Source organism: Python bivittatus, unplaced genomic scaffold (genome assembly GCF_059951505.1).
Source record: "Python bivittatus isolate LINGU-HERP-01145 unplaced genomic scaffold, Pbiv_v1 ctg000700_np1212, whole genome shotgun sequence".
Classification (NCBI taxonomy): domain Eukaryota; kingdom Metazoa; phylum Chordata; class Lepidosauria; order Squamata; family Pythonidae; genus Python; species Python bivittatus.
The window spans coordinates 8,532,315-8,557,457 of record NW_028277098.1 but is presented as its reverse complement, the minus strand read 5'-3'; the positions used below and the strand labels follow the sequence as shown (position 1 = coordinate 8,557,457).

Genomic DNA, 25,143 nt, shown 5'->3' with positions numbered 1-25,143 from the left:
TTCCATCTTCTCCGAAAGATGCAGTAATTTCCCTCAAATAGCCACTTATATATATGTCCTATATATGTAATTATAGGCCATGCTATATCCCCTTTTTATAGCAAAGTGGCTGAAACCATAGCTGCAGAATGCTGTAAGACATTTGGGATGATATACACTACCCTAGCCCATTTTATGGCTGAGGGGTATTTATTGGGCAGATTGAGATTTGATTTATACATTACTTTTCTGCTCAGATAAGCATCAGGGTGGCTAACAAAAATGAAAATGGATAGAGGAAAACCCAGCACCCAGTTCATTCTCAAAGAATTGGTGACATTAAAAAGGACCTGTCTCCTAAGAATCCTGCATTCTGGAATTATTCAAACATTCATGTACTCTAGTGCAGACAAGGCAGCCTCACAAATTGTAGGATATCACCACTGGAGCTGTGGTGACCATGGCTAATAAGTCCCTGAAAATACCCTTCCAATGTTTTCTGTCCTGAGCAGCTGCTGCAAGTCCTGTGACATTAGAACATAACTGCCTTGCTTAAGTCTCTCTCTGGCTGATCCAGGATTTTTTGGGGGGGGGGGGCATTTTTTGTTAGCTTCCAGCCAAGGGGCTGTTGCCTTCCCAGGAGTCACCTAGGCAAGCATGATACATCCATTTCCAAATCTATGAAGTAATGATTCTCATCTATGAGCTGTTGACTCCGTATCTATCAAATGCCGATTCCACCCATTGATCATGCAAAGATGCCCAGGATTGTCCTCAAACATCTTATCTGAAACACCCCTACCTTTTTGGGTACTGAGCAAACAGTGTCCAGGTTACACTGCATAGAGCAAAAGTAGCCCTTAAATACTTGAATTTTTGTTTTCAGGCTTTCAGGTAACGTATTCTTCCAGAAGCAGCATCATAAGCTGGTGAAAGCCACTTGAATGTACCAATTTGTGCAAGAACATAAGTGGTTGTGACAATTATTGATGCAGAGATTTTAAGAGTCTAGGTATTTGAATTCATCCACCTGCTCAACTGGCTCATCTCTAAGGGCAAGATTAACTCATGTGACATCAGCTGACACATTGGTCTTTTTTGTATATTCACAGTTTGAGTGTTTCTATTCTTTTGCTTATGACATCTAACAGCTCCTGTTCTGATTTCTCTATGAAAACATCATTTGCATATGCTGTTTCTGTGAAGTTCAGCTCATCTACTTCACACTGAACTCCGGTATGCCCAGCATTTCCCCATCATCCAATCTATCACCACTCTGAATAACAACTGGAACCCTGATGGACACTTCCAAAGACACTCAGCAATTAGTACATGCCTGGCAGAATAAATTTGGTCCACACAGCTGGTCTGATTTAAAGTTTCCTGGGTGGAGGATTCTCACATTGGCTATAGGACTACTTGGATAACCTGTGCAAGAACCTTTTCAATTACAGACAGGGGACTGATTCCATTACAGTTTTCAAATGGTGTCTTATCACCTTGTTTAACAAAGGGCACAATATCAGCACATTTCTAATCAAGTGGGACCTGTTCTTCTTTCTATGCTATTGAGAACAGCCTGTGAATATAATCAATTATTACAGCACCTGCAACTTGGCCAACAAACAACTGAAATTAGGCAAGAATGTAACTGGATGGAAGGAGTACGCTCCACAAACTGGAGCACACTCCATATTTTAGTTATGCCTAGTAGAACAATTGGGAAGAGTAACCAGATTTCCACAATACTGTCTAATGAAGGAAAAGAGTCTTTGCAGAAAGTCCAATGCACTGTTTTTTACCAAACTTTATCTGAGAAGTACAATTAAAAGCATATTTCAACAGCTTTATTTAGCATACAGAATTCATATCTACTGAGAATTAGTTGATTTATGCTGCTGTAAAATATTCTATGTAGTACTCTCTTGTGAAATGAACCCATTTAGAAATATCTGATACATATAACATGAAGGCCATGTTTCTCTTTATTACTCTACAGGGAAGATTCAAATTGTGACAATGCACAAAATTATAGTTACTGGAAGCAAAATTTGTATAATGATTGCTCCAAAGCTGTCTAATAGCTGAGGCTGAACACTCTACCTTTTTACTTGTTTTAGAAAAGGATACATGGTGTGTATTTTGAGTTGGCAGATTAACTATTTTACAGGTATTCAAAAGACACTGTTTACTGTATTTTATGACATTTTTGGAGTTGTACTGTATTTTTATTTTAGAAGTTGCTGTAAGTGACAAACAACAAATGTTTAAACAGATAAAGTACTTTAAACTCCTAACTTGCAATCCTAGTACCAAAGGCATCAACCAGCTCATACAATTTTTGATCATACAACTAATCACCAAATATTTAAGCCCATATCTAGGACATAATCCATTAAAAATTAACAACTTTATTAGGATCAAAATAAACACATATAAAATTAAAATAATCTGAATACTGCATATAACTATCATTTCAAATTAATGTTTCAAAGTATGATGAACTCCTAAACCAGGAAGAGTTCTGTACTACAAATAAAGAAATGTATGGAATAAAACAAGATCATGCAAACTTTTACTCTGGGTTTACTAACATTTAAGGATGGCCATGCTTTGGATATAGCCAAAAAGATGCTTCAGAGTGGGCATAGGCTATTGGCATCATCTTGACTCTAAACGCATTTTCCAGAGATCAGGTGGCTAACATGGGAACCCAGGAAAGGACTGAGCTCCTTTAAGCTCTTTTTCAGCTTCAGATCCAAAGTGCAACAAATCCTCACTAACATTTTGTCAGTAACCACCCCACCCCCCTCTAAAGCCACCACCTCTGTTTCCTCCAGCTTGGTATCTTCCACCTGAACCTCGAAAACCTCCACTACCTCGAAAACCACCTCCTCCAGCACCTCCTGAATATCCCCTTCCTCCAGAAACACCGCGGTAAGAATTATATCCACCACGATATCCTCCTCCATATCCACCTTGGTAGCCCCCCCTGTAGCCACTTCCACCTCTTCCTCTGTAGCCACCTCCACTGTCATATCGAGCCATTTTGGGTGGACGAGGTCCATCGCCAAACCTAGGAATAAAAATTAAGATTCTTTATGGGAATCTACAAAGATGAATAGGTGCAATCCTCCAAATATACAACTGTGTACATATACTAGGAAACACTTACTTCATCTAAGTAATTATAAGTGTGAGAAAATTGTGCCTTTGCCTTTAAGACAGTTATGTATTTTGATCATAGTTTTAACAGCCAAAAATTCTCTATACTATTTGTTATTTTATAAAAGGTATACTTTTACCCACATATGTATCTCAAAAGCCTCAACCACGGTAACAGTAAGCTTTAAAAATAATACTACATATAGAACTTTCTGTATCTTTTACTATTCTCTTGTGTAAGCTGGGGAAGTAAGACATTTGTTTGTTTGTTTGTTTAAAAGATTTGCATAGCCACCCATCTTATGCAGCATAACCCTGGGCAGCTCACAAACAACTGTAAAACAATAAAAACAGTAAAGAACATAAAAGCCAACAAAGAACTTCCTGGTGCCCTCAAACACAACATGTCCTCCCACATCCAGAAAAAACTTTAGAGCTTCCCTGGGTTCCAGCTTCATACTACCCCAAGGGTTGTGGGAACAGCTAGTTCTTCATGGCTTTTCAGAAGGCCAGGAGAGAAGGGGTCTGCTGGATCTCGGGGGGTGTTCCATAATCACCATATTTTAAAATTCACCATATTTTTAAAAAGAAACTAAAGGCTGGTGCCATCTTATTTTTAAATCCTTTTTGTTTTATGCTTTGGTGAAGAAGGTCTGTATATTTTTTATCACCTTTCCGTTACAGTTCAAAACATTGTTTCTGAAGGATTTTTGAATTGTTTCATTTCAGGAATTATATACCACCTTCAGTAAATATTTCACATTATTTTTTAAAAACCCTTAAAATGAGTTAAATAAAATATGTAAAGTCACTACAGTATCCATGCAGGAATTTAAAATCAAACTGAAGTATCAAAGTCTAATGTTGTACTGTAATTAATTGGCATATTTAATCTGTGGGAGGGGTAGCTGCTAAATTTGGAAACCACTATAATTTCTACACACATTTCAAGGGTGTCTTGTCTACAATGCACTACATCTGTCCAGTTTAAAGGTTACTAGCATACAGATAACTGTAACCAGGTTAGCACATCCTATGAAAGATATGGCTGACCTGGATGCTGAAAGGCATTGCAAACTGTTAATGCAAGATAAGTACCTGTTATCAGTACCGACTTAATCAGCATCCCAAAGACCTAAAAAGAACTATTAAAACCAATATACCTGTATAAGTGGGATTATTTTTTTCACTATGTATTATTTTCTCTTAGTGCCATTAAATCACATCTGCTTCTTTTTTAAGTCTGCATTTATTTTAAATATTATCCAAACTTATTTTATTATCCAAAATGAATTCTTCTGGAATCTATCCAAAAATCTAGCTGTGTGATCTTCAATTTATTTTTTAATTATGTCAAGTAGTTTACTAATATGGATCCTTATGGATCCCATACTTTTAATCACTATGTCATCTGTCTATTTATTTCAATTTCGTACTCACTATAAATGGTGTCTAATTGCAGGATCTCATATTTGTAAAATTTCTGGTTAAAGAAGACTTCTTTCAAATCTCTAGAGAAATTATCAAAAGATAAGCATTTCATTATAATTCTATGATAACAGCTTGAAGCTAACCTCATGTTGCCACCTGCTGCAAGGTTAATTCCAGCAGCTAATGGTTTAGAGATTTCGCAAATTACATTCAGCATCTGTTTGTTCATAGGGTCTAAGTCACTGATGATTTCTGGATTTTTTGTTACTTCTACCACAAGAGCTTCCATTGCTGCACGCAAAGAAGTAATACAGGCGGCCGCGTTGTGTGGCATCCTCAGTTTGATCCTAAAACAAAGAAGGCAGTTTACCAAATGAAAATTTCTTTTCCTATCCACTTAGTATCTTAGTACTGCTATAAAAGAAGACCCTGAAAAGATATTTCACAAGGCAGCTTGAATGTCTTGTGCTAATAACCAATACTACACTGTATAAACAGTCTCAGTTACAATGAAGAAATTAAAAGAAACCAGAGCATAGTAGCTTTTTACAAAGCAATAAAGGAGTACATCTATTTAACTGAAAGGACTACTAAATAAAGTATTATGCCACTTAAAACAAGTATAATCTGAGCTTATATGAATTATGAATGAAACTATGAATTATGAAACCAACTACTGAACTTCACAATCCCCTCTCCCTGTCCTCCCACACCACCTGTATCCTATAAAGTCAGCCAAAGGTTCATACCAGTCGTCCAATGTAATAATCTCTCCATCAGATAGAACTTTCTTTGAGCCAAAGAGAAGCAGCTGTAAAGGGCTCACTAAGGTCATTGCTTTGGCAGAGATAGCTCGTGTTCGGATCTGCATACAGAGAAATGTACAGAATCTATTGTATAATATGAAATACAACAGCTACTCAGCTACTCAGAGAGGTTTTGGCTCCCATTCATTGGAAGTCTTCGAAGTGGCACATAAGACTACCATCTATGTGATGCTTTAACTTAACATAATTGAATGTGGTGTCCTAGCAGATGACAGCACCCATCTGACCTTGACTGATGTTTAAAAAGTCAAGCAGGAATCTGAATGTGCTTAGTACTTGAATGGTACTAATTTGTATTAGTTTGTACTGTATTAATTTGTACTGCTCCCACCCTTCTGACTTTCTGCAAACTAATTAAGACCTGGTTGTTCTCCTAGGCACTGGGCTAGAATGGGGGTCGAGCCCCTTTGGTTTTTTGCTGTTTTACTTTGAGGTTTTAATGAGTTTTTTTTCCTTAATATATTTTGTTTTCTTTGAATTTTTATCTGTAAGTTGCCAAGAGCTGGCATGGAGTTGGGCAGTCTCAAAATTGAAATATTCAATAAATAAATAAGCAGGAAACAAGAAAACATTTTTTTTCAAAGCCCATAAATCACAAACTAGAATTCTTAAAAAGTAAAATGATAATATTGTAAAAACTCAGCCTATATGGACTAGTAAGTACTTATTAATAAAGAAACTTGTGCTGATTAAATTGAAACAAAATTAGGTTTCTAGTACGTACAAACACCAAACAGGCAATCCTCACATCCAGATGGAAATATTTTTTATTAGGAAAACAAATATATGTCACTAGGAGTGTGAATGAAATGGGAAAAATGCACTGTTTTGAATCTGCAGTAGACCATCACATTCTAGAGGTTCTGCCAAACCATTTCAAAACAGCTACTCTTTGACAGAACTGAAACTTGGGCTTGCTTTAGTTGTCCTGGGTTCTGAATGAAACAAAATCCAGGTGGGGCAAACCTGGTATACATTTCACCTTCTCCCCTTAGCAATTTCCAGTTGTGGCATATTCTTCTAGCCCTCTCTATTTTCTGAGCTTCTCCACTTCCTTCTCCCAGCTGCCACTGCTCCAGCATGGCATAACCCTCTGACCTACCCTTGTGATCTTTCTAGTACCTTTCCTCCCCTCCTTCCCCTCAGCCACTGATGTCTTTGTCTTTTTCCTTGTTCCCTGTACCTAGAATAAAAGACGTCCATTTTGTTTCACACAAAGTCTAATACCTGCATATTTTAGGCCAGGCACTGGCCAATCAAAATCAGCTGTTCTATATACAAAATGACTCATGCATGGCAACTTTCTGACATACCCACATGTCACCTAATGTCTCAATATTCAAAGACCACATGGACAATTGATCGTCCAAAGTATTTTTTCATAATTTTACCTTTTCTCCAAAAACAAAAAATGGAGAAGGATACTTCATATCCTGGCTGCTGAATGGGCAGTTAACAGAGGACTTGTGAATGAGCGCATTACGTCCTTCAGTAGTGAGAATCTTCCTCTTTTCTTTGTGGAAGCAGACGTTGGGATACAGACCAAAAGCCAGAAGAGATATCACAACATCAAGGCTGTTATCTGGTCCAGTGTTGTTGAACGTCTGTGTCATTAAACTCTCTGGAAAGAGACCAAAAAATTGCTTTTCTCAGCATCTTACAAACAATACACAAAACTAATTATATAAACCGAATAGCATTTCAACATTTGAAACTTTTCAATCCATGTCTGATCTTCAGGAATGCATGAACTCAAAGCACACATACACTCTACAGAGTTTTGTTTGCAATTAATAAATTAAAGAGTACTTATTGTTTTAAGATAAGCTACACTTGGAAAGCCTATTTCCTCCTCAGTGCCACAAGATACAAAAGATACTTTCCTTAACACCTGCAGCAGATATAGGAAAAGAACATCAATTCTTCTCATACTCTTTGAAATCCAGATTGTGTTTATGTAACACACACACATACACACACACTTTCTACACCTTCCACATCCAGAAACCTTAAATATGAAGTATGATCAAATTATGTGTGATAAGAAATTCAGTTTACAATTGGTAGGGACGAGTTTACCAGCTTCAGAATATAAAAAAGTGCTATCACAAATAGCTGCAGGTAGTCCTCACTTAACAACCATAATTTGGATCAGCAACTCCGCTGCTAGGCAAAGTGGTCATTAAGTGGGAAATCATATGACTGTGACTGTATTTTCTAGCTGGAAAGAAACAAGACTACTCAGTTTTACACCTTCGGCTTTTGTTTGCCTCCTAACTGCTCCCCCGCCCTTTGGAATGCTCGAGTGCCTGCTTATGTCTTGTATACATTGAAAGCAATGTGACTGCACTGGCAGCCCAGGGCTGGAAGCCATGGGTATACTATGCAAAACAGTTTACTGTAACTCTCTTGAAATCTCTTCCTCTCCAATCTTCCTGCTCTGCAGGGGAGGGGGGGAGGAAAAAAGCAAGCAATTTCTATAGGTAATCTCTCCTTTGCCTGACTCTTTCCTGGTGCCAGCATGATCACATTGCTTTTGATGTGCAGAAGAGCAAACAGCTTACTCTCTTGAAATCCCTCTCCAATCTCTCTGCTCTGCAAGGAGGGAAAAAAAGAACAAAACACAGGTCAGGCACAGGACAATGCGTACTGACTATAATGGTGATCACGGGCCGTAATTTTTTTCAGCACCGTCATATCTGTGAATGGTCGCAGAATGAATGGTCAGTAAACCAGGACTACCTGTACATTCATATGAAGTTTTTCTTTTGTTTTTACCTTCTGGGAATCCAGAGTTAACCAGAATATCTTTCAGCTGTACTTTGGCTTCCCAGGTCATTCTGAGTGTTGCCATATTGAGTCTCTTATGCTCACAGAAACGAATTTCAGCATTTTCTCCACCCATTCTGCAAGAAAATGATGAGAATCAGCCAAGCCACTCCATGTAAGTGTAAACATGCCGAGCTTTTTATATAAAGTAGGATGTCTTGTAGATATCACAGTGTGTATTGCCCTAAATCAAATTACCTTGCATGATCCCAGGCTTGGAAGACTGAGAGCAGGGCCACATGATCGGAAAACCGGTTTCCAGCAAAATTCCTATGGACATAACCCAGCCTTTTCCCCTCACTGATGAATGGCTCAGGGAAGCAGGTGGCAGCAGAGATGGTACATACAGCATCACCTACACTGAAAGAAAAGCCATAGAATAATTAGCTGAACTACACTCCAGTATAACTAATGGCACTGTTGAACAGAAGGAATGAATGGGAGAAAGATTACTGGTGGTATTCAATTTACTATTCCCAGATAAACATGACTATCAGAAAGTTAATTCTCTTCATCCAGAATCCCCCTCTTCCAGCTACTTCTGAACTTACTAAGTATCACTTACTAAAATATGCACCCCATTATCATCATTTTGCCAAGTCGAGGTTCAATGGGGAGCCTTGCTAAAATTCTCCCAAGGGGTGTCAGTTCATCATTGGAATCGAGGGCATCAAGCTCTGAAACAAAAGCAATACATTGGTAAAGTCTAGTGGTTTTCAATTGATTTTTTCATTAGTTACTGCAATTGGTGAAATATTTAAATAATAAAATTGGCAATAAAATGAAGGGCTGCTACATTGCTGCCGCCCTGCTTATTAATTTTCCAAAAGGCAAGGAGAGCTAAATACTGTTAGAAACAGAATGCTGGATTCCATAGGCTGTTGGCTGGTCTTTGCAATGACAATTCTTACAGAGCTATGTGAAAACATCCTTCTTTTTATTTGCATATTTTCTGTCTTCAGATGATGAGCTCTAACTGAAGTTATAATGTAACTGAGTAGATTAGACGTTTAGTTTTGCTACTCTGAAATGGACACAAGACAGCACAGATGAGAGGCTTTCAAATCTATACTCCAAGTGATTCAGATAAAGGAAAAGTACCTTTTGCATCTCTCAGTGGATAACAGTTTTGATAATTAGAAGGTCCATAGCTGATTGAACCCCTAAGAGAGGGTTAGTTAGGAAGAAGAAAACCATCCAGTACGAGGAATTTTGTTGAGAACAGTTGCTATGTGCTGTGTAGCAGCAAAGCCTCAAGCAGGCCGCAAAAAGAACTGCAGAAAGTTTCTAGAAGAGATCTACCTGAAGGCACTTCAGAAAGGGACCTAGAAATTATACGACCTGAGAATGCAAAAGTCAATAGAAAGGTCTAGAAACAGAAGATGATTGCTGCATTAAATCTGTTCTAGATGTGAGGGATTTGGCAAATGTAGAGTTTAGCAATACCAGGTTTGATGGAAAGCAATAGAACTGCTAGAGATAACTCATTTATGCATCAGAAACAGACACTAAGCCTAACAGCTACATATTAGCTTTATGCCAAGGGTAAACATTGGGTGACCTTCTAAATGTTACCTACTGCAACACCAGTACGTATTCACTACCTTACATGGCATTATCCTATGGAACCCCGCCCTACGGAACAGCCTCCCCTTTCAAATACGGACACCTCTACTCTACTGGCCTTCACAAGTCCGAGAAGACCTTACTCCCCCAGTCACTGGAGTTAGGATGTTAATACGGGGGCTCTGGTATGGGTGTATGTGATTAGTAATTTGGAGTTTTACTGAGCCTCAGTGTAGTTTTATTTAGTTTCTAGGTTTAATGGAATCCTGTGCTTTTCACTTCTTTGCTGCCCAGTTTCTTGGATAGATGGTCAGCAATATAAATTGGATTAATAAATAAACTGGAATTCATTTCACCAATTAACAGGAGCTATGAAGACCTACACCATGTTGATTGACAAGACAGCCCAACACATACCTCGGAGTGTATGCTCTGCTTCAATCACTGCATCCAAAGGGGGTGGCTCTATAGCTTTGGCCAGAAACTGTCCAATCCCTCCCAGTCTTAAAAGCTTGATGCTCAAAGCAATTTCATGCAGTGGTGTTCGAAACATTTCGGGGGTCATATGAGTCTCAAGCCTGGAAGCAATACAAAATAAGAGAGGAGATTTTTGGATATATTCATGTCTACAGCTCATGCTACAAATTCTTGCTAATAATGATCTCCAAGTTATTCTTTATACTTACCTCATCGCAAAAGCTCTTCATAAAAACTATTGCTACACCATACAACAAATACACAAACCTACCTTGCACTATCAGCTTACCAATGCTATAAAACATCTGCTGTTAGTTCACACAGTACTGGATAGTCATGTCACCCTCCCACCCCAGCACAATGAATCCCTGTTGTCTAACCTGTGTTTTGATTTGTTTTTCCATATCAATTGCTTACCAGGCCCCAGAATATTTAGAAGCTCAGAGTGTTAACCTACCTTTCAAAACGTGCTCTGCTACAGAGATGGAAGCAGAATCCAGGACGGACACGACCAGCCCGTCCTTTCCGTTGCTCCAGATTTGTTTTTGACGCCCACACAGTGGCATAATTGGTCATGTTGTTATGAGCAGTGAACAGTTTCACTTTCTGTCTGTGGGGTTGGAAAAAACAGTATATTAAATAACTCCTTAACATTGGGATAAAAAGGAAACTAGATTATTTTCACAAACAAGAGGCAGCATCCCAAACTTGAAAAAATTAGCACTGGGTAATCTTCTGCAGTGCAAGGCAAAATCAGTCAAGTTCAAAATCTTGTGAATCCTGCTAGCCTTAGCAGGTGACAGCACCTAGGTGACCATGGTAGATTTTGAAAAAACTAAGCAAGGATGAATCTGGTTAGTACATGGATCAGTGTCAATCAGAAAATTTCAGGGCTACACTAGGAAATCCTTCCCTATTCATTAATCCATCTCTCCCCCAGAAGATGGCAATGGTAACCCATTTCTGTACTGCAGCCAAGCAAACTACATGGACCTATCCACAGACGCACCAGGAGTTTTACTTAACTTGAGGGAGTTGAGCTTTTTAAACTGAAATTAAAATTACTTGATTTTAATCTAAAGATAATAAAGCCATACAGGCTACAATCTCTCCCCAAATCTTGACTTCTCTCCATTTGCTACTTCTCTACAGATCTCCTGCCCCATTTTCACTAGTTTCTTTTATTTGCTTGAAGTTAACAGGTGTTCAATGGTACAACAAGAAGCCTGAAAAAAAGGAGGGGAACCAAATTGATATGAAAAATGCAAGGCTGTAACTTAACCTATCCTAAACATAAGTAAAAAGAATTATTGTATAAAGATTTTTTGTTGGAAAACTATAGTACAACTGTCCAAGTTCAAGTTCCAAGTCAAGCTAAAGCAGAACAAAGCTATCCAGCTTCTAAGATATGATCTTGAAAGTGTACCTATCAGTTTCAAAGAGAGTATCAAGAACAGCTCTGAAGTCCTAAACCTCATTGATGAGGAACTGTGGACTGAAATAAAAAAAAACTCTTAAGGACAAATGTGAAAAGAGACTGCCAAAAAACTAAGAATTACAAGAAATTAAAATGGATGTAAGAATAGGTGGTGGAAATTGCTAAGAAAAACGGAGAAGCCCAAGTCAATAAAGTTGATGATCTCACTAAGGAGCTTAATAAGACATTTCAAAAAACTGATAGGAGATAAAGGGCAGTATTATAACACCATCTGTAAAGACACTGAAGATGGAAACAGACATGGAAAAACAAGGAAAGTTTTCCAACAGATCTCTGAATTCAGAAGATGGCTCTAAAACTGATTTGCTAAATGATGCCAATAAACAGATGGTTAACAGAGAAAAGCTCAGAGACAGAAGTATAATACTCTACTGTACAGTAGAGATGCCAACTTCCAAGATACTTTTGAAGACTGTTGCTACAGGCAACAATCTCTAGTGTTGGAAGATAAAGTTGGATTAGCACTCTGCTCATTACCAAGTAGGAAGGCTACAGGAATTGACGTATTGTCTACAAAAATAGGGCACATAAAAGACTCACTTAAGGCTCGAATCAAATTATACCAGCAATCTGAGAAACAACACAGTGGCCAACAAATTGAAAGTCTACATATCAGTACCAAAAAAAGGATACTTAATAGACTGTGAAAACTATTGCACAATATCCTTAATTTCACATACTAGGAAGATAATACTCAGGAACATCCAACACAGATTAGAGCCCTATATGGAAACAGAAATGCCTATTGTTCAAGCTTGTTTCAGAAAAGGCTGAGGAACAAGAATCACTATTGCTAACATGTTTAATAATTGAGAAAGCCAGAGAATACCAAAAAGTTGTCAACATGTCCTTCATCAGCTATAGAAAAGGACTTGACTGTGTTGACCATGACAAGTTGTGGAATGTCATCAGGAAAATGGGGGTATCAGAACATCTCATTGTTCTAATGAGAAACCTATACACAGGGCAGAAAGCCACAATTAGGACAGAACATGGTGAAACAGACTATACCAAATTGGCAAAGGAGTAAGACAAGGCTGCATGCTCACTCCCTTATTCAGCTTGCATCACCATCATCACCATCACCATCACCATCACCATCATCATCTATTAAATATATATGCTACCAAACTCTCAGCAACTCTGGGCAGTTACATGCAGAGCATATAAGAAGCTGGACTGGAAGAAGACAAGCATGAATTTCAAAACTGAATTTCAAAATTTCCCACTTTTCCCTCATTTCACTATTATTCTTGGTTGTCCTACTGTCTCATCTTTACTAATTGTCCACTAGCAAGTATTATCCATTCTACATGCACCTGCCCCAAGAAATGTCTTAATAGGATGCATGGTGTTTCCTCTAATTCTCACACTCTATCATTCCCAACACTTTGGGAATTCTGTTAATCTATCAAAAGCAAACAGATCAAAACATACCATGCCTGTAAGTCTAAATCACTCCTACAGACTTCAGGAAAGCACAGTCTCCCTGATGAAGGCCAACAGCTTGCTTGTAAATGACTGGGAATTATTAATCCCTAAACTCCTATAGCAAAAAATGTAAACTGCAGTTTTCCCATATGAAAAAGTGTCTTGGACTTTAAAGACTTTTTTTCAAGCAGAGGAGAAAATAGATGGTAACATTATTTGCAGCTCAGTAAAGTAGAGAAGTAGAGAAACAACAACTCACTTGCAAGAATCAATAACATAGACTACATCATTGATGGTTATGCTGGTCTCTGCAATGTTGGTGGATAAGATCACCTAAAGAGACAAACAACATTGTATGCTGAATTCCAAGGCTGTATTCACAAATGTACCCTCACATCTGAACTCTCCAAATGTGCTGGGATTACAACTCCCCAATGCCAGTCGGAATAGCAATTATAACACATCTGGAAGGCAGCAAGTTGGAAATGGCTGAGCTACAGCCACTCCAAGAGGTTCACCTTGGTCATTCCAGGGCCCACTGGATCAAATACTTTGCGCTGCTCTTCCCGGGGAATCTGGGAATGCAGAGGAAGAATTCTGTATCTCTGGCTTCCTACAGTAAGAATAGAAGGAGGAAAACATTTTAAGCAAGCTTATTTCATTTGGACAGCTCCTATTTTAAATATTATATATTCTTTTCAGCAATTCACTTCTCCATACATAAAGAAAGCTCTTTCAGCTTTATGGTCACCTCAGGAGAAAAAAAAAAAGGAAAGCAAAGGGGAAAAGGAAAATGAAATGGAAAAGGAAATGGAAAAGGAAAAAATATAGCTGAAAATTGCTTGTACCGAAGTGTGGATTCATTTCCAGGTATTTCTGCATGGTGTATATCAGATTCCAGCCAGGCAAGAAGACAAGGACTGCTCCTGCGACATTCAGGGTCTCAATATATTTCAACAAAGCCTCAATGAGTTCAAAAGGAGTTTCCTTCTCATTCAGCTGGGACATGCGGTGTTTTGTTTCTGGGCCATATTCATCACTACAGATAAGGTTGCAATTCGCCTAGAAGAAAATTTTATATATGGCACACGGCAGACTCCTCACTAACAACAGTACTGTTATGCAGATCATTGCTGGGAGATTGGGAAAGTAGAAAGACACATGAGCACTCCAAAAGGACTGCAATGATCGACTCAAAGTAATCATCATAAGTCCTGGTGTAGTTCATTATAAAAGGCCTTATTTCTCAAATGGAAACAGTATATATTTTATTTTGCTTAGTATAGTAAGGAATAATAAAGTTCGAAGCACTATACAAACAAAGACATATACTGTTATAAAAGATATATAACCATGCATGCTTTATCATTATAATTCTAGCTTTTATAAGCAATATTGACATTTTATTTGGACTAAAAATCCTTAACAGCATACATACGTCATCATCTTCACCACCTTCTTCATCCTTATCTTTCTTTTTCTTATCCTTCGGTGGAGGAACAAATTTAGTCATTTGAATACAGTCTTCCAGAAAATATTCTAAAACCAGAAGAGTAAGGTTACTGTAGAAATCATCTGATCAGCTAAGTGCCAGTTTCTGCTGGGATTTCCAACAAGACTGCATATTTGTTAGATTTATATCTTGCATTTCCTCCTGGAGCACTCAGTACTCTTTCACCCAACTTTTTCACTCAGCAACAAAATCGTGCATAGGTAACCCTCAAAATCCTGAAGTTGAAGGCTCATAACAAAACGCTCACAAGCATTATAAAAGTAATATTTCAGAAGCCTATTTTTTTCCTTCACCAATGAAGAAAAATCTCTTTAATAGGTTTTTTGTATAATATATATTTTAAATCATTCTTTTCAATCTTCCCGGCCCTACGTTTGGCATTAAAAAAAGTAACCACATCAGGTCTCTACTAACATTTTAATCACACAATAAATGGCTCAACTTTCTCTATTCCACAAAAAAGAAACAGGAAAATGTTTTGAATGTTCCACTAGGCAGAGATTTACCTTGAACTGGGTAGGTTCTACCAAAGACTTCAATAATGGGGCAGTTAAAGAAATATTCACAGAACATGCTGGTATCAATGGTGGCAGACATGAGGATAACCCGGATTTCAGGATAGGCTTGAACAACATCCCGCAGAACTACCAAAAGAAAATCAGTCTGCAGAAGAAAAAAAGGGCTGTCCTTAAAATAGATTTCAAAAAATGGAGGTAATTATCATATTTAGGGTCATCAATTCAGCTCACTTTATATAGCACCATTCAGTTACTGTATCAACTAACTGAAGTATTTTCATAGCACAATATTATTCTGCGTATATACACAAATAATTCAAAGCAGTTTGTATAATTTTCCTAAGCCTCCCTTCTAGAGACTATCCCACTCTATTTCCCCTGTTTCCTCCCCCTTTCTGTCTCCACCTCTGTTTCTGGGCTTGACAAGAGAGTGAAAAGAACAGCAGGGCTGGAATTTACTGCAATGTGCTCAGAATGACCTGACCTCCTCCTGCTTAGCCGAACACCTACTGTTTCTCCACTGGGGGAAGAACCACTCTCAGGGTCTTCTGCCCAATCTTTCCCCAGAGACCAGGGCTTCTTCACTGATAGCCGGTCTCTTCCTTCCACTCTGAGGTCTTGGGTGAAGCCACCTACCTACAGCCAGCCAGGTCCCTCCTTCCCGTTCTTAGGTCTTGGGTGGAGCTCTCATCCCTCTGGGCCTTCCCTTCCCAGGAAGCCAGCCTTGGACCTTTCTTCTCCCTTCCTGACCAGGAACCAACAACTTCTCCACACACTTAACTTCTCTCTCCAACCTTTCTCACCAGTCACTCTGTCCATTCCATGCACATATCTTTTCTCTCCTCTCTTTGTCCCTCTCTCTCTCCAATATTTAGCTTAGATAAGCAGCATGTCCCCCAGCAACTGAGGAGGTCGGTATCCCCCCAGGGCTCTAGTCTCCATCACTTATAGACCAGGCTGGACCAATGGGACTACTATCTCAAAATCTCCCCACACCAGGTCAGCTCATCTGCTCTTGTGACAGCACAGCTGCCCTTCAAGGCCAGAACTGAGCTGAGTCCCCCCCCGCTCCTTTTACTCACTCCAATGGCTGGCTCATACCACCAGAACAGCAGCCATGCCAGACCACCAAAACTCATATGCCACAATATTCTTCCTATAATGTAGGCTAAGTAATGATGGGTTTGTAGATGTAACCTGTAAGGGCCACTGGTTATTTTTTTAACCATATTACAACTAAGAATGCACTGCAATATTAGGACTATGGAATGATCCTGATACAAAGGAAAAAAGGTGTTTTCAAGACAGGGACACTGAAGCTGTACCTGGCGGCAACTCTTTTTAAAGAAGTGGTATCATTTGCTGGGCTTGTGCAGCTCCTGCTCATGATCCCAGGAAAAGGTTTAATTTAAGCAGGTTTCAGCAGGTATAATCTGAGTGACCCTATACGTCTGAATCATCTTTTCCCCTTTGAATCTGATCACTGTACATTCCTAATAATCACTGATATTGGATGCAATAGACAGTATTTTTCAGATTTGTTCAAGATGATGATTAGATTTTTATCCTGCCTTTTTTATATATAACTCAAGGTGGCAAAGAAACTTAATATTCCTGCCTCCTATTCCCCAACAACAACCCTGTGAGGTGGGTTGGGCTGAAAGAGAGTGACTGGCCCAAAGTCACCCAGATGGCCTTCATGCCTAAGGGTGGCCTAGAACTCAGAGTCTCCCAGTTTCTAGGCCAGCACCTTCACCACTATATAAAACTGGCTAGATCTTAACAGCTGTACAAGGTTATTTTACTTATATTTTTCCTCCCACCCAGGGGAATAACTTTTACTTTAGATACTGTAACTATAAGAGGCAATACGTGAGCAAAGCAACTACTAAAAAATTGCCCATTTTTAATGTAAAAATATGTTTACTTGAGCAGGATGCATCAAAATGATGACAGAGTCTGTGCTCACTTTCATATGGCAGAACAGCAGGAACACCTACATACTGTATAGAGAGAATCAGGTACCAAATAGGCTCTGCTTGGATAAAATCAAAACTTACTCACATTAATGTCTCTCTCATGAATTTCATCCACTATGACATGACTGATTCCACGAATGCCAGCTTCCAGCTTTCTCAGGAGGACGCCTTAAAAAATAAGTCTATATCAGTGAGGATGAATTAATTAGGACAAATGATTCCTTTACTGAACAGGTTAGGGAAGGCAATGCAATGCAACGTGTATAGTCGCTAGCTGTGAACACATCATGCAAATCCATTTAAAATCATGGTTTGTTAAACTAGGCAGATACCAGCCAGATTCAGTCATACAGGCAAGCAAAGTAATCATGCTGTGTTCTACCAGCTCATTTATCTTCCCTCTTTCTTTTTATCAGCTCTTACCCTGCACCATGGAACACTGGTAAGAGAAAACCAATTTACAACCCAGGAACTAAATAAAAACCTTTCTAAATCTCATCCTTGATTTCAATTCATTATGGGAAATAACAAGAAATGGTAGAAACAAAACATCCAACAACTACTTCAAAATGCTATTATAGATCTGGCAGTTATTTACTGTCTAGAGGAGCCCAGCCCAACACACAAGAAATGCTTTTATTTTCAACCATTTCTAAACGGACAATTGGAAGCACGCAGAACAAAGGTTTACAGCTTCAGCCATTTCATGTTTCCCGTGAGAAATATGGGAAGAGATTCTCTATTTTTGTCAAATTCTGTTAACCATTCTATACATTTTAAGATAACAAGCAACACTCACCTACAGTGCAGAACATCACACTGGCATGGGGCCGGGGAAGCACTGATTCAAAGCGAACACTATAGCCACAACTATTTCCAGGTTCTTCTCCTCTTTCATAAGAAACTCTTTCTGCTACAGAGACAGCACTGATCCTCCTAGGCTGTGTAGAAAAGATATCACAGTTTAAGTAGGAAGCCCACATCACCTCACCAAAAGGAACAAGCCCATCAAGAAAAATCACAGCACTGAATCAAGGCACACAAACAATTTTTCTCAAGTGAGATTTTTATAGAAGTTTTGAGAGTTTGAAATTCAAATACAGCATGCTGGGAATCTAATTATTTGCAGTCAAGTTTTATCTGTACGAATAAAGGATGCTGAAACATTCATACTGGTAATTCACAACATGAAATATTGCTCCAGGTACAGTCTTTACAAATAAGTAAGTTTGTCCCAACTTTATTTGGGAGATATATTTGGATCTAGAGATGTGCAGCACTTTAGATCAAAAACAAAAAATGCTGCAGACTGATTACCGTATGAATCCAAGAAAAAATGCAGTATCTTTCAGGAGGGGCCAACAGGCATGATGTGTAACTCATGTCTGCTACAAAGCACCTTTTCAGCTTTGGATATGAAAGCACTACACATCCCTATCTGAAACTAGTTCCAATGGCATTAATGACAAATAGTAGATTAATTAGAAATATTGCCTTGGATAGGTTTTTTACCTGAGTGACAACAATATTACATTCTGCAGCTCTTCCACTGTGGATACATTCATCCAAGATGTACTGTGGAACCTGTGTGGTTTTGCCACAACCTGTAGCCCCACGGATGATCACAACAGAATTTTGATGTATGGCATCTAGAATTTTTCGCTCAAAGTTCTTCACAGGCAAGGTGTCCCTCTCTTGAAGAATCTAAGACAGGAAACAATTCACTATCAGTACTATGCAATTTTTTTTTTTTTTATATAAATTTTTTATTTTTTACAACAAACACAAACAAACAATAACATAAAAAGCATAAAAAAAACCATCTTCCATTTTAAACCGTGTGTCAGCCAGTTACCAATCATTTGTGCCATCCTTTCATAATCTTCACTCATCATTTATATAAAATCTCATGTCATCTATCTAACACATATTTATATATTTATCAATTATCAATTATTATTCATTTGTTACTAGTCTATAACACCAGCTTTCATAATAGGATTTATATCATTTTTATCCATTGATTATATATATATATATATATAGTTGTCAGAGTCTGCACACTCAATCCCAAAGTTCAGTAAATCCTCTGGAGACCAAAAAGTTCCATTACAGATTTCTTTATTTTAGGAGAAGCGCACAGCATCATAGTTTGTTGAGTCTGCCTCAACATAGCAAAGCCTTGTCTTTTTAAGCCCAACTTCCCCCCCTTCTAGGTTTCTATTCCCACTTGCAGCTCTTCGCGCTTTCCACCAGTTCTCACACGTCCTGGCCTTGGATGTCTGGCTGAAGATAGAGATAACAACACCTGGCCTCCTCCTTCCCCCCCTTATGGCAGGTCAAGCAAACGGTTAGAATAACATTCCCAGCATTACTCTATTAATCTATGTTTAGCAATTAAAGCAAAAGTATAATTAGTAATTAAAACATATAAAACAATCGAAGAATCTGGTTTGCGTAGATCCTGACAATAGTAATTTATATCAGTTTGTCAAGTTTCTGTTATATAATTTGCTGATCTATTACATTACTATATCTTTTCATCCAACCATTGATAAAACAAATCCCATATCATATAGAATTGTTTATCTTCTTGCTCTCTAATTTCAAATGTTAATTTACTCATCTCTGCACATTCCATAATTTTCTTAATGACTTCCTCCTGCATAGGTACTTTTTCATTTTTCCAATTTTTAGCAAATACAATTCTAGCCGCTGTCAGAACATTTACAATCAAATATTTCAGTTCTTTACTATATGTTTCAGGTATAATTCCTAATAGGAATATCTCTGGTTTAAAGTCTATATGTTGTTTTATCATTTTTTCCAACCATGTGTGGATTTTAATCCAATATCTTTTAGCTTCTGGGCATGTCCACCACATATGGTAATATGTACCGGGCTTCTGATGACACTTCCAACATTTATCAGACTTGTTCTTGTACATTCTCGCAATCCTTGCTGGAGGTAAATGCCACCTATAAAACATCTTATACAGATTTTCTTTATATGCAGTTGACATTGTCATTTTATAGTTTTGAGACCATAATTTTTGCCACTTCTCTAAATCAATTCCGTATCCAAAATTTTTCCCCCATGCGATCATTGTATCTTTAACCTGTTCTTCCTCCATCTTAAATTCTAGTAAATGTCCATAAAGTTTTTTAATCACCTTTTCATCAGTACCCATCAAAATTTTGTCTAAAACAGTCAGCTCATCATAAATACCTTCTGCTTTAAAATCTTTATCGAATCTAGATTGTATTTGCAAATATGAGAACCAGTTCATTTTTATACCTTGTTCTTCCAACGCTTGCATAGTTTTAAGTTCACCCTTTTCATTCAATATCTCAGTATATCTAACTGTTTGTTCCTTTTTATATGTTATTGAATAAGAAAAGGCTTCAATAGTGGATATCCATCGTGGAACTTTTAAATAATATTGTCTTCTTGTCTTCTCCCAGTTTAAAAACAATGCCTCTCGAATATAATGCCTTCTAAAGTAGCCCTGTGTTTTCGTTCCCTTATACCATAAGAAAGCATGCCAGCCCAACAACAGGTCATGTCCCTCTAAGGTCAATAGTCTATTATTTCTTAAAGTTATCCAGTCCTTTACCCACATCAGATTTGTCGCCTGATAGTATAATTCCCAGTTAGGCAAGGCAAACCCACCTCTTACTCTTGCATCTTGTAGTAATTTAAGCTTTATTCTTGCCTTTTTACCCTGCCAGATGTATTTCAATACAATTTTATTTAAATCATCAAAAAACTCTTTCCCTAAACGAATTGGAATTGTCTGGAATAGATATAAGATCCTAGGCAATATATTCATCTTAATAGTGGATATTCTCCCAATCATTGATAATTGTAAATTCTCCCATTTTGTCAGATCTATTGCAATCTGTCGTTTAAGTTTAACATAATTATCCTCCTTCAATGTACTACATCTTGGTGTAATATATATCCCTAGGTATTTAACCCTGTTTGTGACCTGTATTTCCAAGACTTCTTCCAATTCTTTCTTTTGCCTTGCTAACATATTCTTTGTTAATATCTTTGTTTTATCTTTGTTTATTTTTAATCCTGCTACTTTTCCATATTCTTCTATCTTTTCAATTAATTTAGGTGCTGTTTCCAGTGGGTCCTCTAGTATAAATACTAGGTCATCTGCGAAGGATTGCAATTTGTACTCTTCCTTTTTGATCTTCATTCCTTTTATTTCTTTCTCTTCTCTTATATTCCTGTTCAACACTTCTAATGTTAAGACAAACAACAAGGGCGATAGTGGACAACCTTGTCTCGTCCCTTTTGTTATGACTATCTGTTCTGTTAAATCTCCATTTATCATAATTTTTGCAGTCTGCTTGTGATATATTGTGATATATCGCCTCTAAACATATTGTTAAGCAAACTTTTGATGAGACATAGAATGAAATATATACCTTTCTTCCAGAAATGCAGAAGACTGGGTAAAGATATGTAAATACATATTTTGAGTTTGGCTCTCTATTTTAAGGTACAACCTACCCTTCAGGAGTCTACACATTCAAATAACTGCACACTTACTTTCTGTAGTTCCTGATCATTTTCCAGCTGATACAAGAGGTTGCTTTTTATGTCTATGCTTATCTGTTCTGGTGTAGCCTGTAAACAGAAGATAATTAAGTGTATAGTTCACCTATTTCCAAAGAAGCATTATGTATACTTCAGAATGGTGCATGTGCAGTACAGGATGAGATACACATTTTTATATAAATAGAAATAAACAGGAAAAACAGAACTTGTGATGATAAGCAAGAGACTTATGAGAAGCTACAAATTGTAGACTTACATATGCCAGAGGACCCTCATCAATATTGCAGCTAGTCCATGGATTCCAGTTTGACTGTGGCGGGGACCATGGCACAACTCCCATTTGATTCTGTTTTTGGGATGGTTCAAAGTGAGCTAACTTTCCAATGCTGAGCAGAACAGGTGATTGGGGATCCTCAGGCTGCCAAGTTAAAAAAAAAAATCTAAAACAATTCTACCCAAGTAGGAAAGAAAACAGAATGTATTACTGAACACATACTCACCGGTGAAATTACTTCAAGACCCATATCTTCTATAATTCTTTGCAGCTGGTTTTCCAAATCAGAAGTGAGACTGACTTCATAAGGCTCTACCTATTGGAGTATCCAAAATAGTCATATAAAATTAAGCTCAGACAATATAAGAAATCAAATACTTGAAATATTTACTAGCACTCTAAAAGATGCATAGAAAAAAGTTATGGAGTATTCTTGGCCCACAACACAACAATTACCTAAAACCATTCACATATATACCTTAAAAAACAAATATTAATGGACCATGTTAAAACCTAATACATTTAGAGAACTTAAACAAGAGCAATAAAAATGGAAGCAGAAAGCATACACATGCTTCTAGGTACTGAAAAGGAACATCATAGCAGGAAACACTTCTAATATATTTTATTTTACATACTTGACTTTCCAAATGTCTTCTTGGCTGATGTCATATTGGAAACATCTTATTACCCACTATAGTTATTAATTTAAATTTTTGTTTCTTTAGCCCACTACTGAAATACTTTTTATTTCCCCAGGAAAACAGAAGGGCAACACAACATCATGACTGTTTACGTAAGAGAAACTTTACACCTGGTTCCACAGATTGCTAAATCATATACAGATAGTTCTTGGCTTACATCCATTTGTTCAGTGACTGTTCAAAGTTACAGTGGTACTGAAAAAATGGACTTATGACCAGTCTTTGAAGTTCCGGCTGTTGCAGCAGCCCTGCGGTCACATGATTGCAATCGGGTGCTCAGGTGCCCAGCTCATGATTACGTCACAGCAAGCCATGGTCACATGATCACTATTTGCGAGCTTCCCTGCTGGTTTCCCATAAGCAAAGTCTATGAGGAAGCTGGCAGGGAAGGTTGCAAGTTGCTCCTGCTGCTTTTTCTCCCAAGGAGCCTGCTAGAGAGTAGCAGATCTTATACTCCGTAGCCCCCCTGCACTCTGTAGCACATGCCTGCCCACGTCCTCCCTCAGCCCTCCCAGGGCCTCCATCAGCGTGCCCGTGTTCCGTAGCACCTGCCCATAGCACCCCCATGCTCCTTGCCTGGAACTCCCACCTCTTCCCACTTAACGACCCGCACAGTCTTGGAGTTACAACAGCAACCAGGACTGCCATCACTAAGCGATGTGGTCATGTGATGTTGTGCTTTATGACCACATTGCTTAGTGACAGCAATCCTGGTCTCAATTGCCATTGTAACCCAAAGACTACCTGTATGCACATTTACTTGTATCCTGCTTTTCAGGAGTACAATATTCCCAAAGAGAATTACAAGTAAGATAAACAATATATACCAAAGAACCAGTTACAGAGTATCATCTGCAAAACTCACCGATTCACCTTCCTTCTTCTTGGTTTGTCCAGAATAAGCCTCAATGATGCCCAAATGATAGAGCTGTCTGACCAGAGAAAGAGCACAGGATTGTGCTGCCAGCTTTTTATTTGAGCCATGCTCACGAGCAAAGATTCCTGAAATAGAGGAACTCTACATGTGAGAGTGATTAACCAAAGGCAGTCTTTTGATTCCTTTGCTTTAGAACACTGTTTCCCAACTGTGGCAATTTCCAGGTGTGTGGACTTCAACTCCCAGAATTGTCATTAATGGCTATGCTGGCTATGAAATTTTGGAATTTGAAGTCCACATATCTAGAAAATGCCAAGCTTGAGGAACAGTGCTTTAGAACGAAAAGGTTAAAACACAAGCACAGTCACAAATGCTGAAAATTATCCATGTGTGAGCTTTGAAATTTTAGCGCTATAACAACACATAAAGAAAGCTGTTATCAAAAGGATTTCAGCCACAATTGTACAAACAGACCATAAAAATGATAGCACAGTCTATTAACTTATTCAGGAGTGGATATCCCTTCATTCTTATTTACCCAAAGCAGAGATTAAAAGGAAAAGGAAATTCACAACAATCTCGGATAAGATTAGAGGCCCTTTTTGTTTAGTTCAGTAATTATTCAGTTTGTAAACTACATGTACTGTAGCAGAAATGAAATGTATTAAGTCCATTTTGAAGGACAGGCAATTATGTGCAAGGAACCAGAGAAATATAGAGTATTTAGGAATACTGTCTTTAGATTGGGATATATCTACTGTATTTTTAGTAACAATAAGTAGACAGGGATTTTGTCAGATGTGACTTTTACCATTACTGTAAGTATAGTGACAACTCAAGGAGGCAATGGAGGTGTGGGAAAGGGTATTTCACAGTGTTTTAATTGGCCTAAAAGTTCTTTGGCTGCAAACTCCTAGTCAACATGAAGCATTCTAGTGTACTGGAGCAATTCAGGCTCACTAATTTCTCTAAAAAGAAGACAATTCTTTTAAGTTGGACTGATATATTATCTCATGATGTTCACTCCCAGAAAGACAAGGACTTACTTCTGGCCAGCTGTTTCACATAAATAGTCATTTCTGCAATGAAGCTCCTGCAACACATACAAAGAAGACAACATTAGTACTTTAGTTCTGGGGGATCAAACAAGGGATTTCCAACACATTTAATAAGTGCTGTGATAAAGCCCATTAAAATACAAATATTCATACACTGAATTAGAACTCATGTTAAAATAATTCTACCCTCAAGCAACGCTAAAGAGTAGTTTTTCCAAACATGTACAATCTCACCATGCCTTAGGGGTTAATATACTGCTGAAAGAATTTGGGTTTTGTAGTCTGTATTTCTTCTGAGCAATGATAAAGCTTAGAAGATGAACCATGAAGCTCTCAAATTAATAAGTAATTAGGATTAAAGGATCCATGCAAAATAAAATTTTAGTTTGGATTGAAATACAGTGGGGCAAAAAAGTATTTAGTCAGCCACCAATTGTGCAAG

The 25,143-nt window shown here is 38.0% G+C and overlaps 1 protein-coding gene across 3 annotated transcripts in view; it reads right to left on the bottom strand.

Moving 5' to 3' along the window:
- Positions 1 to 1,765: 1,765 nt before the first annotated feature.
- DHX9 (DExH-box helicase 9) overlaps positions 1,766 to 25,143 on the bottom strand; it is a 34,585-nt gene continuing 11,207 nt past the window's right edge. For 2 of the 3 annotated variants that reach the window (XM_088128525.1, XM_088128526.1), the window contains exons 7-28: positions 24,690 to 24,736; positions 23,632 to 23,768; positions 22,289 to 22,378; positions 22,045 to 22,206; positions 21,780 to 21,857; positions 18,726 to 18,917; positions 18,013 to 18,154; positions 17,299 to 17,381; positions 15,223 to 15,379; positions 14,642 to 14,742; positions 14,052 to 14,265; positions 13,722 to 13,816; positions 13,463 to 13,536; positions 10,732 to 10,884; positions 10,215 to 10,375; positions 8,797 to 8,908; positions 8,430 to 8,591; positions 8,181 to 8,308; positions 6,794 to 7,023; positions 5,325 to 5,440; positions 4,719 to 4,922; positions 1,766 to 3,055 (exon numbers count right to left, since the gene is read on the bottom strand). In XM_088128525.1, coding sequence (XP_087984651.1) covers positions 2,770 to 3,055; positions 4,719 to 4,922; positions 5,325 to 5,440; positions 6,794 to 7,023; positions 8,181 to 8,308; positions 8,430 to 8,591; positions 8,797 to 8,908; positions 10,215 to 10,375; positions 10,732 to 10,884; positions 13,463 to 13,536; positions 13,722 to 13,816; positions 14,052 to 14,265; positions 14,642 to 14,742; positions 15,223 to 15,379; positions 17,299 to 17,381; positions 18,013 to 18,154; positions 18,726 to 18,917; positions 21,780 to 21,857; positions 22,045 to 22,206; positions 22,289 to 22,378; positions 23,632 to 23,768; positions 24,690 to 24,736 — 3,124 coding nt within the window. In that variant the 3' untranslated portion in view covers positions 1,766 to 2,769. The remainder of the gene's footprint in view (positions 3,056 to 4,718; positions 4,923 to 5,324; positions 5,441 to 6,793; positions 7,024 to 8,180; positions 8,309 to 8,429; positions 8,592 to 8,796; positions 8,909 to 10,214; positions 10,376 to 10,731; positions 10,885 to 13,462; positions 13,537 to 13,721; positions 13,817 to 14,051; positions 14,266 to 14,641; positions 14,743 to 15,222; positions 15,380 to 17,298; positions 17,382 to 18,012; positions 18,155 to 18,725; positions 18,918 to 21,779; positions 21,858 to 22,044; positions 22,207 to 22,288; positions 22,379 to 23,631; positions 23,769 to 24,689; positions 24,737 to 25,143) is intronic. The other variant, XM_088128527.1, reaches the window with a different exon arrangement.